Source organism: Botrytis deweyae (genome assembly GCF_014898535.1).
Source record: "Botrytis deweyae strain B1 chromosome Unknown BDEW_023, whole genome shotgun sequence".
NCBI lineage: Eukaryota > Fungi > Ascomycota > Leotiomycetes > Helotiales > Sclerotiniaceae > Botrytis > Botrytis deweyae.
In genome coordinates, this window is record NW_024066230.1 from 159,701 (window position 1) to 176,484 (window position 16,784).

General features: G+C 44.7%; 6 protein-coding genes across 6 annotated transcripts; 3 read left to right on the forward strand and 3 right to left on the reverse strand.

Moving 5' to 3' along the window:
• Positions 1–37: 37 nt before the first annotated feature.
• EAE98_008606 (uncharacterized protein) lies at positions 38–1,177 on the forward strand (the record flags this gene model as incomplete). Its single annotated transcript, XM_038956229.1, has 1 exon — positions 38–1,177. One exon carries the CDS (start codon positions 38–40, stop codon positions 1,175–1,177), a length of 1,140 nt encoding a protein of 379 aa, XP_038807310.1.
• Positions 1,178–1,487: 310 nt separating this feature from the next.
• Positions 1,488–2,233, reverse strand: EAE98_008607 (uncharacterized protein; the record flags this gene model as incomplete). The annotated part of the gene is made up of 2 exons (XM_038956230.1): positions 1,488–1,882; positions 2,107–2,233. The coding sequence occupies 2 exons, from the start codon at positions 2,231–2,233 to the stop codon at positions 1,488–1,490; spliced, it is 522 nt and encodes a 173-aa protein (XP_038807311.1).
• Positions 2,234–3,641: 1,408 nt separating this feature from the next.
• Positions 3,642–4,739, forward strand: EAE98_008608 (uncharacterized protein; the record flags this gene model as incomplete). Its single annotated transcript, XM_038956231.1, has 3 exons — positions 3,642–4,403; positions 4,467–4,541; positions 4,638–4,739. 3 exons carry the CDS (start codon positions 3,642–3,644, stop codon positions 4,737–4,739), a joined length of 939 nt encoding a protein of 312 aa, XP_038807312.1.
• A 1,274-nt stretch (positions 4,740–6,013) lies between these two features.
• On the reverse strand, positions 6,014–9,478 carry EAE98_008609 (uncharacterized protein; the record flags this gene model as incomplete). The annotated part of the gene is made up of 3 exons (XM_038956232.1): positions 6,014–6,146; positions 6,203–8,969; positions 9,025–9,478. 3 exons carry the CDS (start codon positions 9,476–9,478, stop codon positions 6,014–6,016), a joined length of 3,354 nt encoding a protein of 1,117 aa, XP_038807313.1.
• Positions 9,479–10,130: 652 nt separating this feature from the next.
• EAE98_008610 (uncharacterized protein) lies at positions 10,131–11,161 on the reverse strand (the record flags this gene model as incomplete). The annotated part of the gene is made up of 4 exons (XM_038956233.1): positions 10,131–10,154; positions 10,273–10,452; positions 10,507–10,960; positions 11,028–11,161. The coding sequence occupies 4 exons, from the start codon at positions 11,159–11,161 to the stop codon at positions 10,131–10,133; spliced, it is 792 nt and encodes a 263-aa protein (XP_038807314.1).
• An 892-nt stretch (positions 11,162–12,053) lies between these two features.
• On the forward strand, positions 12,054–16,266 carry EAE98_008611 (uncharacterized protein; the record flags this gene model as incomplete). Its single annotated transcript, XM_038956234.1, has 4 exons — positions 12,054–12,295; positions 12,349–15,388; positions 15,440–15,778; positions 15,829–16,266. 4 exons carry the CDS (start codon positions 12,054–12,056, stop codon positions 16,264–16,266), a joined length of 4,059 nt encoding a protein of 1,352 aa, XP_038807315.1.
• Positions 16,267–16,784: the final 518 nt, after the last annotated feature.

The window sequence follows — 16,784 nt, forward strand, 5'->3', positions numbered from 1 at the left end:
AAAGCTCCAGTAACTTTCAATTCATACCCAATTCAAAATGGCAACTCATGAGCAAAAAGAATCTACATCCTCCCGCTCCGTTCTTGACCCCACTACCAGTACCCAAGAAAAGTCCTCCAAAGACGCTGCACCCCTCCGCGCCCTCGATCACCAATCCGAACGCGAGACATCCCAAAATGAGAAGCCAGCCACTATTCATATTGGCACACGCAAATCCGCACTCGCCATGGTGCAAACCGAGCAAGTAAAAGCTGCGCTCGAAAAAGCTCATCCCCATTTAAACTTCGAGATTACCAAATTGGAAACGATGGGCGACAAGAATCAAGTAACTGCTCTGCATGATTTCGGCGCAAAGAGCTTATGGACACATGAACTCGAGGCTTTGTTACTGGACAGGAAGTTGGATATTGTGGTTCACTGCCTTAAAGATATGCCGACGCAGTTACCGACTAAATGTATAATTGGTGCAATTCTTGAACGAGAGGATCCTCGGGATGCGTTGATTATGAAGGCAGGAAGTAACTATAAGAGCTTGTCAGAGCTGCCAGCAGGAAGCGTTGTGGGAACAAGTAGTGTGAGAAGAAGCGCGCAGATAGCTAGGAAGTACCCCGAGTTAAAGTTTGAGAACGCGAGAGGCAACATTGGAACTAGATTGAACAAACTGGATGCGGATGATGGGAAATATTCATGTTTGATTTTAGCGGCGGCGGGTTTATTAAGAATGGGTTGGGGAGAGAGGATCACGCAGTATCTGGATAGTAAAACAGAGGGTGGCGGTATGTTGCATGCTGTGGGACAAGGTGCGTTGGCTTTGGAGGTTAGAGATGGCGACGAAGAAATCAGCACGATGATCTCTGCGTTACAACATGAACCGACTCAATTGGCGGGGTTGGCAGAACGAAGCTTGATGAGAACTCTGGAGGGTGGATGCAGTGTGCCGATCGGAGTTGAGACGACCTGGATCGAAAAGGGGAAATTGTTAATGAAGGCTATCGTTGTCAGTCTTGATGGCACAGAGAGTGTGGAATCAGAGAGGTTGGAGGAGATCCTAACACCAAAAGACGCTGATGAGTTTGGATGGTCTCTTGCTCAAGACTTGGTTAGCAAGGGTGCTGCCAAAATACTGGAGGCCATCAACCTTAATCGACCTGTCATTAAGGAGGGTGGTAATGCATAGTTGAAGCCCCGAATGACATCGTTTTTCACAGACACATAGGCTACAAAAGTAAACTTTTCCTTTACATAGATTGACTGGCTGGACCACCAATAGCTTTCAAATATGTTCCAAGAAGGCTACAAGCTGCATACATGTATAAATGTAGCAAATCCAGTGTCATTCCCCTCCAACCCTTATGTTTGTTGAATAAACTCCATTCCCAAATACACATTCATCAATGTTGAGTTGAATCCTCCGTCTATGCTATGCCCCGCCCGTCCATGCAATCATGCCCTCGTTTCTCGTCATATACCAACTCCCATCGCGCTGCCTATTCCTCAATAAATGTCTTGTAAGCACTTTCATCCATCAACCCTTCCAAGTCCTTAACTCCTTGTTCCCCAACTTCAACCTTGGCCACCCAGCCTCCGGCACTTGTTTCATCTTCGGGACCCTTGTTGATGGTGCTTGGTGCTTCCTCCAACATCGTATTAGCTTGCACAATCTTGCAAGTGATAGGGCTGTTGATATCGGATGCGCTCTTGACAGACTCTACGGCCCCAATGGCATCACCAGCGCCGACCTCTAATGGGACGGTGGGAAGCTCAACATAAACGACGTCACCGAGAGCATGTGCGGCATAATCACTGATACCGATTGTGCCAGTCTTGTTATCGGAAGAGAGGAGAATCCATTCGTGGTCTTTGGTATACTTCTTGTTGAAAGCTGCGGTTGGGGAGAGAAAGTGTCAGTATTGGTGGGATATATGGTATGAAATGGGTAGAATCGGACTCCAATAAAGATTCCCATGATAGTGATTAGATTGCGAGTCTTCCAAAGTCTCATCCACACGCCGTAGACCACATTGGCTCAACTTCTTCACTCTGCGCATAAAAGCTCTATGACATAGGCCGGTGGTCGGAGCACCTTGGATAAGAAGATCAACTTACCAGCTCTAGATACTGAGAAAGCTCGAACAGCTCCAAAAGATGAAGATCTCCACGACGGAACCGTGTTGAAAGTGCTGGATGTAATTTTTGAGGCACATGGCCTTAAACTCCTTGCGATTGATGCCATTATTGTATATGTAAATGGTGTTTGAGGGGTAGAATTTTGGGGTGGAGTTGAGCTTTAGTCAAGGAATCATTAATTCAATTATCAATAGAGTGTAAGAGAGGTGTGAGATAATAAAAATGAGGATTGTTGATATGGATGGATCAGAAGAGATTGAGCCAATCAGAGAAATGTCCCAAAATAAAGCCGACAAAAATCCAGGGCCACCAGCGGTCTCTTGTCAAGATGTCTCTGTCTCTGTCTCTATTCTGTCTCTATTCTGTCTCCGTCTCCAAAGACAGGGAGGGAGGACAACGAGGGAACCCAATGGCGAGCTATTGAATTGAATGAAACCCCCACCTGAGGAAAAGGAATCTGAATATCAATAGGAGCAAGAATATCAATTGGCTAATAATATGTGTATATCGTATATGTTTCTGTATAATGTATAAAATGACCATATATTAAAATACAGATATAACTGCAAATGAAAATTCAAACAAAAACAATAACAATAACAAAAACAAACACAATATAAATACAAGCACACACACGATATAAAAACAAACACAATATATAAATACCTACCTAGGTAGATTCTATCGTATTACTTTCCCAACTGGAAGAATGTACTGGTCGAAGTGTATCTAGGAATAAAGTCTTTTTCCTTCTTCTCCTTCTTCAATACCTAGGTACCGGTACTTTGATGATAATATCAATCAACATCATAATAAACAAACACAACCTTCTTCTTTTCTCACATCCACAACAAACCCAAAGAACTCTCAGAGGAAGACGCGTCGAAAAGAAGGGAATATCTACTATCTCCTTTCCTCCCCTCCCTTCCTCTCTCCCTCTCTCCCTACCTCCCTTCTTTATTACGGAGTAAACTGTCTCTGGTCGACCTGCCCGAGTTGCCTTTCGCACGCCCAAGCGCCGAACCACCGCATGACAATTATTTGCCTTGCCTTGTCTTCTGGCCTTGTCTTGTCCCAAGCTTATTAAAAACCCCCTGGATATTTCTCACGAGGTATAACTTCAATCGTCCAAACCAAAATACAATTCAAAATCTCTCCGTGAATCTTATTAGTCATTCATATCTTGACTTTCATCGTGGTGGCTTTCATCTACGGCGGTTATAGATTCGTCGACAATTTTTGATACCAAAATAACTTACACACTACACCACATTACACTACCTACACTCCTACACTACCTACACTACTCTACAATCAGCCGTGAATGATCTACCATAACATCCCAGTGTTGATCTCCTTCTTCCAGCCGCCAATTCGAGATCTCACCCTTATAAAGATTCATAGGTAACCTTACACATTCATTCATCTCTATAATTACCCATAAATCAGTCAACCTGGATCCTACCACTTTACCAGTGAGCTCTCCCGCTCAATTTCACGACGCAGTAGATTCGATGGACGCCGAAATCGCATACGAGAATCAGGGAGTCGACCCACCTCAAGACGATGCTATGGGCGGAATGGAGGAGAGAGCACATACGCCAACGCATAACAGTCGACACTCTGCGTCTGCATCTGCAGATTTTCAAACCCCATCACAATATCCACAAGAATATCCTGCGTCACCTCCACAAGAAGAACCTACAAATGGTCGATATGCTACCCCTCCCACGACTTTTCCCGCGTCACTTTCGCGCCCGGCTTCAGGTTTGTCAGGTCAAGGCAACTATGGCAACGCATACCAAGAACAAAATTCACGGGGCTCAGGTGCGAGTACAGATCAGCAACAGCAGCAACAACGGGGCTCGAAGAATAGTGTCGTCATCAAAGTCGGCATGGTAGGGGATGCTCAAATTGGCAAAACCTCCTTAATGGTCAAATATGTAGAAGGTAGTTGGGACGAAGATTACATTCAAACCTTGGGTGTTAACTTCATGGAGAAAACTATATCTATACGCAATACTGAGATTACATTTTCAATATGGGATCTGGGAGGACAGAGAGAGTTCGTGAATATGTTACCGCTCGTTTGCAACGATGCAGTAGCTATATTATTCATGTTTGATTTGACGCGAAAGAGCACGTTGAATAGTATTAAGGAGTGGTATAGGCAGGGGAGAGGTTTCAACAAGACTGCGATTCCGTTCCTGGTCGGCACAAAATACGATCATTTTGTGAATTTTCCGAGAGAGGATCAAGAGGAGATCTCAAATCAGGTTAGTTTGACCAATTCTTCGATTTCGTTTCGTTTTGAGGCGTGCTAACAGATGCGACATCAGGCTCGAAGATTCGCAAAAGCAATGCGCGCAAGCCTGATTTTTAGTAGTACAAGCCATAGCATCAACGTTCAAAAGGTAAGACCATCTATATTTCATTCTTACATACTTGCTTGCGGTCACGCCATACTGCTTATATACCAAACCTTCAACTGACAAACCACCCAATTGCAGATTTTCAAGATTGTCCTCTCAAAAGCCTTCGACCTCAAATGCACAATCCCCGAAATCGAAAATGTTGGCGAACCTCTTCTCCTTTACCAATCCGTCGGTTAAATCGTTGTTTTAATCTTACGATTTGAATCGAATACCTATTTCTTTACGCCCCCAACAATCTCTCTGTCAACCTCAATCCTCGATTCCGCGACCATCATTCATTCTCCTTCTACATTGTGTAAATTCTACTTATAAACTACCCACTACTCAATACCAACATCAACCTCTCCCACAATCCCAATCGAAATGCACAATGCAAAGGAGGAAAACACGAAACCTTCAACACAGGAAAGTCGAAGAAATCTTCACATACCACATCACACCAGATCATTCTAGAAATCTGGCAATTTTTCACATTACACACATCTCAACCAATGGGCATTCGGGAAAGGCGCGCGGGGAAATTGGAGGGAAAGGGGAAGAAATTCTTGTAATTTTATCTCTCCTACTTTCTATCAAGTCCATTCTTGTCTTATCTTGATCTGGCACTGCATTCGCTGCATGGCCAGTCATCTTCACCAGAGAAGGGGAAGCATAGTATTCATTGGTTTCATAAGACAGACACAGACGGGCAGGCATGCAGGCAGGAAGGGAGGGAGGCAAGAAATCAAATTTTTAAATGTAATAAGAAAATCTTCGTGTTCATGTTAGAATGAATCCATCCATACAGTCAGTCAGTCAGTCAGTCAGTCAGTAGCGAGTGAAGCAAGCAAAGACTTGCAAAATATATCTCGGGCGACTTTTTTTGAGGTGATAGTCAAGTGAATATGAATATGAATGCGAATGCGAATGAATGAATACACGGTAGGTAGGTAGGTACCTACGAACTTGCATGTAATGAATGTGATTGCGGGACGGATTCTCGAGATTATGGGGTATATATGGAGTACGATGCAGGGCATATGCTTGTGTGAGTGTGACCTGCAGATGGGTCTGGACTGCGTATGTATGTCGTGCATAAGTTCTTTCTTGGAAATTTCCACCTCCTCTATAAATTACCAGCCTCCTTGTGTACACGCATCCATCACATATATCCACTTTCCAAATCTTCGACTGCCCAAGCGAGCCAGGCAAATGTCATCATGATAACGAATGAATTTATTAAAGTATGTCTTTTCTTTCCGTCATCTCTCCTCTAGTATTCAATTGCAATTTTGCGGATTCAAAGCTATGTGTGTATGTATGTATGTATGAATGGCATTTTGGAAACAAACCCACAAAAGAATGTAACGGGAATGGATATTATATACATCCTCATCACGAATAATATCACCCATAGCATCACCACTCGTAACGATATGATCCGCTCCAATTCTCCCAGTCTCCGAATAATCTCAACTCATAAACTCCTCCAGCTCCAATTCCTCAACTGATACCTGTTCAACAGCCCCCAATCCCATACTCCAAACTCTACTTGCATTTCCACTCTCAACCCTTCTACCGGTATTACCACCACCATCATCAATTCTTACAAGCATGTCAGCGCCGTCGCAATCCGTAAAAGATCAACAGTGGCCACTCACAACCCTGACGATGTCTTCTTCGAGCTACCGAATCCAAAGTAACTAGCAAACCCACTCCCCGCCGAACTTTGTTCCGAAGGAAATCTCCTCTTTTCTTTCCTCAGGCTCGAAGGCGTGATAGATGGCGGATAGGCGCCAGAAATATGCAACGGCGTGATGGGCGAGGGATAAGGTGCAGCGGGTGATGGAAATGGTGCTGGCGGTGCTACGCTGCCCTTTCGGCTCGCCATACTCATGGTTCCATCCCCGTCAATTGGAGTCACACCGATAAAGGGATTCTCTTGATCTTCAGAAAGGACTTGGGCAAGTGTAAATCGAGCGTCGCTTTCGTGTGAAGCAAAATCGTTAAGTCTAGGTCTCCGACTCCCTTCTTTTCCGATAGTGGACTTTTCATTAAACTCCGAGCTTTGGTCGTTGAAATGTCGAGCAATCCTTGTGCTGTATTTTTCAAATTCGGTGTCCCGACTTGCACTAGCTTCCATTCTCGCTCTGTCGGCTGGAGCAATACAGTCATCCAGACTGTGTAGACAATCCTCGTAGTTTGTATGAGTTGATTGGTCATTATCACTGGTATCGACGAGGAGTCCACCAGGAAGTCGAAGAGAATCATGAGATGTGCTGTTTGGTTGGCTACCCTCGGCTGGTATGATAGAGGGGCAACTAGAAGCTCTGTGCTGTTTTACCACGGAAGTTCTATTGCTTGAGGGGCTAGAGACGACACAACTTGAAATTCGGTGCTGTCGGAGAGGAGTAGAAGGGCCAGAATCTGCTGCACAATCTTCTAGTAAGTGCTCCTGTTCTTCTTCCAACACCAACAACAGGTGTCCCTGCTTTTCTCCCGACACTGAAGTTACATCGCAGTCTATCTCATTGTGTTGCAAAAGTGGGCTGCTTATTTTAGAATCATAATCGCAATCATCGAGTAAATGCTCATTGCATTCTGAAATGGCACTAGAAGCGATGCAGCTCACGGCCCGATGCTGACGTGGGTTAGGAGTTGATGAGCCCGATATGATATAGCCGTTCTCGTTCTTATTATTTGCTGAATTTCCAGAACCGGCATTGCCACCGCAACTCGCAATACGATGCTGCTTGACAGGGCTTGCAACTCCAGAAAGTAGACATCCATCTTCCATCAAGTGAGCCATCACCGCTGAACTTTTACGACTCGATTGAGGACTATCAGCCGCATAGCTTGCAAATCTATACGGCTTAGTGAGAATAGGCGTAGAAGATCCAGTCGTAAAGCTACAGTCTTCTAACCTATGAGACCCAACTCCATTACTTTGGTTCATGCTACCAGAAGGAATCGAGGCACAGCAGCTCGATATACGATGTTGTCTGGTCGTAACAGGACTGCAGCCACCAGACAGGGCAGAGCAACTCTCTATGGAATGTTGCTCGCGAGAAGGAACAGGGTTAAGGGCCGTACAACTGAAAGCTCGAGATTTCGATGATAATCTAGACATAGGCGAGCCGGATTCGAGAGTACTCTCGTCCAAAAGATGACCGTATTGTGAAAATTGAATAAGAGGGGTTGAGAGGTTGGAATCATCCACGATATCCATGATAGATTTTGAGTGATTGTTTTGCATAACCGGAGAAGGTGAGCTTGATGGAGGTGCAGTCTCGACGGTGCAACTTAGCATGCGATTCTTTTCTGCAGAGCTTCCGGGGGTCCTAATAACCGGGGTGCCAGGTGTAGCAGGACAGCTTGCAATTCGATGTTGTCTTATTGACCTTTGGATACTAGACGGGTTCCTAGGCATAATGGAACAACTTGTGATTCGATGTTGTATTGGTATATCCAATAACCAAGCGGAATCCACCGATTCAGCGCAGCTATCGATACGACGCGGGTTGGCAAGCTCGGAAAGCGGCATTTCAGCAACATCGTCTTTAAAGGTATGCTGCCGAACAGTGCTTGAACCAGAGGATGTGGTAGATGGTACAACAAGATCATCCAAGGCGGGCAGCAGAAGATTTTCTTTATCTTCACCAAAGTGAACGGGACAACAGACGCTTCCTTTCTCCTGTAAACGCCTTTCTTCCTTCGCATAATGATCCAATACAATCTTGGTAGCGGAGTAATCAGAGAAGTCATGAACGTAGGAGAGATTTCCTCTTGCTGGCATTCTAGAGAGTTTCTCGCAGCCTTTGACTCGTAGATAACTTCCATGAAGTGAAGGAGTCGGCGAATCTGGCTCAATGACAAATGTACTACAACTGGCAATACTGCCCAGACTAAGTCTCTCTGAACTTACTCGGGTTTTCTGTTTCGAAGATGTAGTACCATCAACAGCGGCACCAGCATTGCTGGAGTTGATAGCTCTCCTATGCGGCTCCATAAGCATGTGGTCCTTCAATTCCTCCATCTCACAATGTTGAGCGGTGCTCTGGTAATCCGAACCCCGACAGCTATGTTCACTGGCACTCAGAGCCACTGCAGGAACCTCTTGAAGCTCAGAATTTGTAAAACGCCTTCCTTGATTGAATATCCTGCTTTCTACCCCAGGATTTTCGGCCGAAGGTGCTTTCTGCGAGGAATATCTCATTGGCTGCGATAGTTTGGGTTGTATCCGAGACATTTGTGCTTCATTGGGGAATCTCGCTAGCCCTGAAGCACCTTCTCTAGCCCGTACTTCTCGATCATGTTGCATCATAACACATGGACCACAGAAACATGACTTGATAACATCATTCCCCATAGACCCTAAGATTCTGTATTGGGCACGAATCCGGGCACGTTGTATAAGAGTAAGACCAACTATTTTTGTTGGTTAGCAGAGACATGATGAATATTGACCCGAGTGTTTACTGACTCGACAAACAACAAGCAGCTGTCAAAGCACCATGGATCCAACACATCGAGTTACAACCGTCAGAAGACTTGAAATTATGCGGATCTCGACCAAGAGCTACATTCTTCAACCGCCAGTGAGTCTTTCCATACAGAAGACAAGGAACAAATAATCCCTCCAAGGCAGTTGTGTGATCGCCCTCGGGATGATGGCAGAACGGAACCATCCAATCACTTTGTCCTTTATGCTCAGACTTGTTCCTGTTCATAGATAGCTCCGATCTTTGTGGTTGATCGGGAATGGCATAACGTAATTGAGGAGTGGCAGCGGGCTGCCTGGCTTCAACCATAGCGGGAGCGGGGGCAGTCGTTGCAAGTGATTGTCGATGGACTGGAGTAGTTGGATCCAAATTATATTTCGTGACTGGTGGATTCTTGGCCAACTTCCGTTTCTCCCGGCGAGCTGCCATGGTCATTGGAGCGATATTTATGAATGAGCCTGTTCATTCAGGTTAGTAATAGATTTCAACGTGGTACGGAATTCTCAACTTACGATGCACTTATTATAGTAATGATTCGATGCCGAAGATAATAATTCTGATGATGTTTGGGTAAGGGTACAAAAGTGAAGGGGTAAAATACACATCAATAAACACTGGAGTTCTGTCGCTCCTTCTATATAGTCTACCACTGACTAGCAATTGCTCTTCCTAGATTGTATGGATACTTTGGCAGGTGTGACACTTATGTTTGGCTCCTAGAGTACGACTTTCACTTGAACTTTGAAGATTGGCTTTCCATCAGCAATTATGGATGGTTCATGGAATTCCGACACTAGACAGTCAAATAACTTTTTATTATCGAAATCTGCTTCCCACTCTCGAATCCAACACAACTACAGCACCAGTAGTTATTCAGTAGAGCAGTTGCCCGAGTATGGCATTTAAATCAGCCCATGAAGAGATGCGCACATTGCGGAATAAACAAGAGGAAGAAACTGCAATTCATGATAATTCCCCCAGGAAATCTATCATTACGCTTTTGTGAAGGATTTTGATACATTATGTACATTACGACGGGGCAAAAGACACATTATTGTATCTCAATCGAGATCATGAACATGAATATTTAAGAATCAGATTCTTCCTCAGGCTGGGATCATCGTTAGCATGGCTCATATCTTTCCAATGAAAGACTGTATCTCTCGTGAGCTCAAAGCATTGAGGATGCACAATCTTTTCCATAAGTTCGAATTAAATTTAGTTTATACCTGGGGGCGGTTTGGGTCGACGGTTCCCTTGACCTTGGCAGTCTCGGGAGCACCTTCACCCTTTTTACTCTTGGTAGGGTCGTTGGTAATATCGGTGGAGTGCTTTGTATCGGTGTTTGAAAGACCTTCTTGTTTGCCAGATTGAGTGTTCTTGCCTTGGGGCTCCTTTGAAGCAGCGGCCTAGGAGTAGAGATGTTAATTTCGGATATAATCCTTCGACGTGTAACAACATACCTTATCCGATGGCTCTCCCTCCTTTGCTTCTGAGTTATCCTCGCCTTGCTTAATGGCAGCCTTACTCTCTGATCGAGCTTTGTTTCCGCCCTTTGCATCAGGAATTGACTTGCGGACGTTCTTGTCGGTCTCTCCTACAGTCTCTTCGTCATCGGAAGTAGCTGGTGTGTCTTGTTCCTTAGCCTCGTCATCACTGTCGGATTCTTGGGTCTTCTCGGACTCCTTTGGCTCTTCCTTGTCCTCGGTCTTTTCATCGGTCTTCTCTTCAGTCTTCTCTTCAGACTCGGCTGGCTTGTCTTCTTCTTTCTCTTCTACCTCCTCTTCCTTCTCCTCCTCCTCATGCTCTTCATGTGCATGGCTATCCCCGTGTCCTCCATGACCGTGAGCAGGTTCTGGTTTGTTTGAGATCAGGAACCAACATGATGGAACAGTAACAGCTACTGCTCCGGCAGCCCTAAATTATGACGTATTAGTTTACGAATTCTTTCTGTTAAGGTCAGTAAGAACAAAGTAAAACATACCAGACGGCATCACCACCGGACTTTGCATGTCCATGACCTCCACTGGCATAAGCTCTTCTAGCGACTTGGTTGAATTGAGGGCGTGCCCGGATGTTGCGCAAGTTGCGCACAATAGCTGCTCGTGAGAATGCCATTATCGGAGGGGTAAGATTGAAGGGCGGGTGTGAGTAATCTAATAAAACGTTATCAGTAACAATTTTAATGATAGATAAAGCTTGAGAAAATAGCTGTATAAATCAATTGATATGTAGGAGGAAGGATAGGAAATGTAGGTAGGTACTTTATGAGGTAATACAATATTATTGAGTGAATTGAGATTCCGAAAAAATCCTGGCAGATTAGTAGTTGGGCGAAAGATCACGCCAGCTGAGTCTAATTGGAGCTTCTCTGGAGCAAAGCTTGGTGTAGGTGGAGCTTCCACACTATTTTATGTAGCCTGAGGCAATAATTATGGGAATGACTAAGCCGATCTCCCACTTCCCACGGCGAGCCACGGCTAGAACCGCCAAATACCTACCTAGGCACGTGCTAGAGTCTGGGTATCAAATCAACAGACACCTGCTGTACGGAATACTGTACGTACTAGCTCAACCCCCCACTACTTCTTCCGTCACCTCAAGGACCCATAAGCCATACTACACTACCTACCTAGTAGTACTTTAATAATTATCTATCAACTTTACAAACAAAATCAACATATACTCCGGATTGTCACTGTCTTTACGACTTCATACAACCCTTTCTCAATACACTATCTCACCAGGTAAGTTCGCAATTTTCCCATTCCCTAACACTTTCTTGCTTATGGGTCTTGGAAATCCAATCTCAAAATAACATCCAAAAGTAATAAGCTAACTTAGCTCGACCTCCTCAAGGCTCCTCCCATTCACGCCCGCATCTAAACTAGAAAAAAACAACAACAAATAACTACCAGTTTCTCCAAAATACAAATGGTAGTTTGATATTGTCACAACACACATTTCTCCTTCTAGCTATCATCATTAGGCCTGCCGGTCCATAGTGAAGATGGCTTCCAGCTCAATAACCGTCAATCCCACCTCATCAACAGTTGCATCTCTGTTGCCAAAACTTCACGATGCGGATCCAGATTATAGATTCATGTCATTGAATGATCTTTTCCAGGTGTTGGAGAGTGGAAAACCGGATTTCCTTCACCACGATTATAATACAGCGGCAAAGACTGTGGATGGCATTATCAGAACGTTGGATGATCAAAATGGAGAGGTACAAAATTTGGCCATTAAATGGTTAGTCTGCCAACATCCCTCGATCTAAGTGGAACTCAATTGACTTGAAATAGCCTTGCTCCCCTTGTTGCCAAGTTACCCAGCAGTATAATCGCTCCGTTGATTGAGAGACTTTCGACATTAACAACTGAACATTCGGTTGACAACTCAATACCTGCTATGGCTCTGCGAACGGTTGTCATCACTTTACCAAGACCGATCAGTGGTGTCACCCCCTCCAAAGATGTGCTCGAAGCATATTCTGCTATTAGCAGAGTTTTGATCCCAAGATTAGTCGGACGTATCGTTGCTCAAAAACCAAACAAGGGCCAGAATCTTCCGAATCCCCCACCAGGAATGCTTGATCCTTCCACAAATACCGAAATTGACTCGGATGCTGTTGATGTTTTGATAGAAGTTGCAAGATGCTTCGGTCCTCTTTTGCAGCACACAGAAGTCGAAGCACTACAAAGTTTAGTTGTCGGTATCTTAGAGACCGAGAGAGCTAGTTCTGTCGTCAAGAAGCGGGCTGTTGTTGCAGTGTCTCTACTTGCTATGTATTTGACGGATTCCGATCTCAGTGGCTTTGTATCTCATATCATCGAGTGTCTTCGTAATCCGCACCTGACCCCTGTACAACGACGTTTATACATTACCATTCTCGGATCGATGGCTAGATCCATACCCTTGAGGTTTGGACCTTACTTGAAAACTCTTGCGCCATTCGTGCTTTCTGCGCTGAGCGAGCAAGAACTTCAAGATCAGCTTGAGAACTCCGCGGAAGATGGTGAAAGCAACCCTGAGATGGACGATGTGAGGGAATCTGCACTCGTGGCACTGGACGGCTTTCTAGCATCTTGTGGTGCAGAAATGCGAATTCATACAGAAGAAACGATCGCAGCAGCTCTCAGATTTTTGAAGTATGATCCAAATTATAACGACGACGATGACGACGAAATGGGAGGAACTCAATCTGATGAAGATGATATGGCCGATTTTGATGATGACGATGATTTCGAGGCAGACGCTGGATTTGACGATGATGATGACGACGCAAGTTGGAAGGTTCGAAGATGTGCTGCGAAAACTCTCTATACCTTGATCTCGACTAGGGGTAGTGGTGACCTACTCGAGGATGGAACTCTATACGCCCAAGTGGCTCCAACTCTTATTCAAAGGTTCAATGAACGAGAAGAGAACGTTCGACTTGAAGTTATTGCTACCATGGCATGTCTAATTGGGAAAACTGGGGAGGGTGTCCTGGTCAACTTTTCACCAGATGAGTCTTTAAGCCATGCAAATCAAGCGCCCCCAAGTCGAAAGCGCAGAAGAGAGAGTGCTGGGTCAGCCACTTTTGATACCAAATCTTTTATTTCAAGATCTGCTGGTCTGACATCACCAACTATTGAGCCGCTCCCTGCTTCAGGTCCCCGAACAGACCTGGCAAGATTGACCCCTGTGATTGTAAAGACTGTTGTGAGATTACTGAAGACAAGCCCCATTCCAACGAAGCAAGCTCTCGTCAATCTTTTGGATGGAATGGTTTCAGTTCAGGTGGGAGGGCTCTCAGAATACTTTGGTCAGCTTGTGGATCCTATCATAGATTCTATCAAAACATCGGGAGGTTCATCGTCTACCGCAACTACTAGTGGCGGTGCTGCCTCGGCCACTGCAAATACTCTGCGAATTGCTGCTCTCAAATTATTGGGTGATGTTGCACAAACTCATTCTTCGAGCGTGTTACAGCCACACCTACCTAAAATCATTCCATGTGTAGCATCAGCTGTACATGATAGGTTTTACAAGATTTCTGGTGAGGCTGTCGGTACAGCCGAACAACTCGTAAAGGCTTTGACACCTCCGAGATCGAAGTCGGCGAAGTCAACTCAGCAAGAAGATATTTTGAAATTATATCAAGTTATAGTCGATCGCGTATCCGCTACCGATGCAGATGTTGAAGTTCGTCAACGTGCTATACATGCTCTAGGTATCATGCTTGCTCGTACAGCAAGTCCCGAGGGCTTATCACTTCTCTCAGAAACTAACCGAAGTTCTGCTCTCACTCTGCTCAATGATAGACTAAAGAATGAAACCACTCGCCTCGCTGCTGTAAGAGCTATTGATACTATTGCTGTCGGTTCAATTGAGGTTGGTCCAACCACTAAAGGCCAACTGCAGCCACCGTGGATTCGAGATGTTTCTCTAGAGCTTGCAGCACAACTCCGAAAGGCCAACAGATCGCTTCGCGGTGCAAGTCTTGGAGCCCTTAAGAATCTCATCGTTTCTCCGGCAGCCAGAAGCTCCCTCGACGCTCCGACTGTTCAAGGCCTTATTGACGCGCTTCTTCCGCTTCTAACCACAGTTGATCTTCACCTTCTCGGTCCGGCGCTTTTAGTACTGGCTACTTTGGTAATGGATGAAGCAAAGCTTGTTGTTACTGACCAGTTAAACCTTGCTCTTTGCGGCTTATTGACTTCATCATTAAGTGGCGCTGTACTTGACGCTGTCCTTCTTTTGGTAGCCAATATCGGCAAACAAGGAGTTGGCCAACCTTTGATGTCTGGTTTATTAAGAGATGTTAGTACTCGCGGAGACTCTACAGTCGTAGGAAAAGCTATTGGCACGCTTTTGGTATTTGGGGGATCCTCAGTCGGAGTCACACTTGACAATTTCTTAAGCGAAGTACAAAATCCCTCCTCGGATGAAGCTAGACAATGCTTAGCCTTGGCTGTTCTCGGAGAAGCTGGATTACAGTTGGGTGCAAAATCGCCATTGAATCCATCAACCTTCACAGCTCATTTCAAATCCTCTTATGACAAAGTTCCTCTTGCTGCAGCAATCGCATTAGGACGCGCAGGAGCTGGAGACACATCTTTGTATCTTCCAGAGATATTAAAAATGATTAAAGGTGGAGATGAATTTTTACTTCTACATTCTATCAAGGAAATACTTCAGCAAGCTGGCAACAATCCCACTGCCATCACCCAGCACACTACTACTCTTTGGGAAAGATTACTTGCCGCTTCGCAAGCTGAGGACAACAAGGCTGTTGGCGCAGAGTGCATTGGTCGTTTGACAATGATTGATCCTAAGGCATTCATGCCACAATTGAAGGTTTGTTGCGATTGGAAGATGTTGAATTTGCATCCGCTAATGATTTTACAGGGCTATCTCTCCGATCCAAATGCTTCAATTAGAGCTATGGTTATTCAAGCAATCCGTTATACCTTATCTGATAGTGATGACTCACTTGATTCAGTGCTGAAGGTCATGTTGATTGATATGCTGAAGGTCATGCTGACTGATACTGAGTTGGAGAACCGTCGGTTGGCACTGACTACATTGAACGCTGCTGCGCACAACAAAGCAGATCTCATCAACCCCAATCTCAACCAGTTACTTCCATTTGTTATGAGTGAATCAGTAATAAAGGAAGAGTTGATTCATGAGGTAATGATGGGACCTTTCAAACACAAGGTTGATGATGGTCTAGAGGTCCGAAAGGTAAGACACTCCTTACAACTTCTGTGATGCATCGCTAATATAGGTTGTAGAGTGCATATGAAACGTTGTATGCTCTTATGGAGACCGCGTTCTCACGTATAAACATTCTTGATTTTTACGATCGTATTATCGCCGGTTTGAAAGATGAGCACGACATCCGATCTCTTTGCAATCTGATGTTGAATAAGTTGGTCATCCTGGATCCTGACGAGACAGCTCGACGCCTCGACGCGATTGCAGATTGCTTCCGCGTTACTCTGTCAGTCAAATTGAAGGATTCAGCCGTCAAGCAAGAAATCGAAAAACAGGATGACGCAGCCAAGAGTACCCTCCGCTCAACGCTGAATCTGCATGCTCGGATTCCATCAGCGAGCACAGGCATGGGTGCGCAAAGCAGCCAACATCAGACATGGAGAACCTATTTTGAATGGGTAGAGAAGGATTTCGAAGCGCAGTTGAAAACACTGAGAGAAGAGAAAAAAGATTAAATTTTGCTTGGCGGAGCGGAGGAGATGTAAATTTGACTAATAATGCTGATGACATGAATGACGACGAAGACGAATGTGATGAAGATAGCGGCGAATGATATTGGCATTGTTACGTATATGGTTTTACAAAAGTAAAGAGGCTTGCATACATGATTTGCAATGCATACAAAGTGAGCGAACATGAAGCAAAGGCGGTCGATTTTAAATAGTGGAGTTCAGTATGAATCCGTTCTCAAGCTAGATAGCTACTTACGAATCATTTACATTCTCAAATGACGTGCTATACATGTGTTAGATATTGTGAGTAGACTGTTAGGGGATCAAAAGAAACCATCACCCAAGGCAGAAATGAGAGGAGTTCTATCTTTCATTTCCGCTAAAAAGCCACCCAGCTATTGCTGTAATCTACAAAGAAAGGGTTCTAAATTTACATGTGTAACATTGAATAAACGAACTCCTTTCTCGCTATTCAAATATACAATAAAAGATCCATTTCTTCATAATCTTCCTTTCTTTCC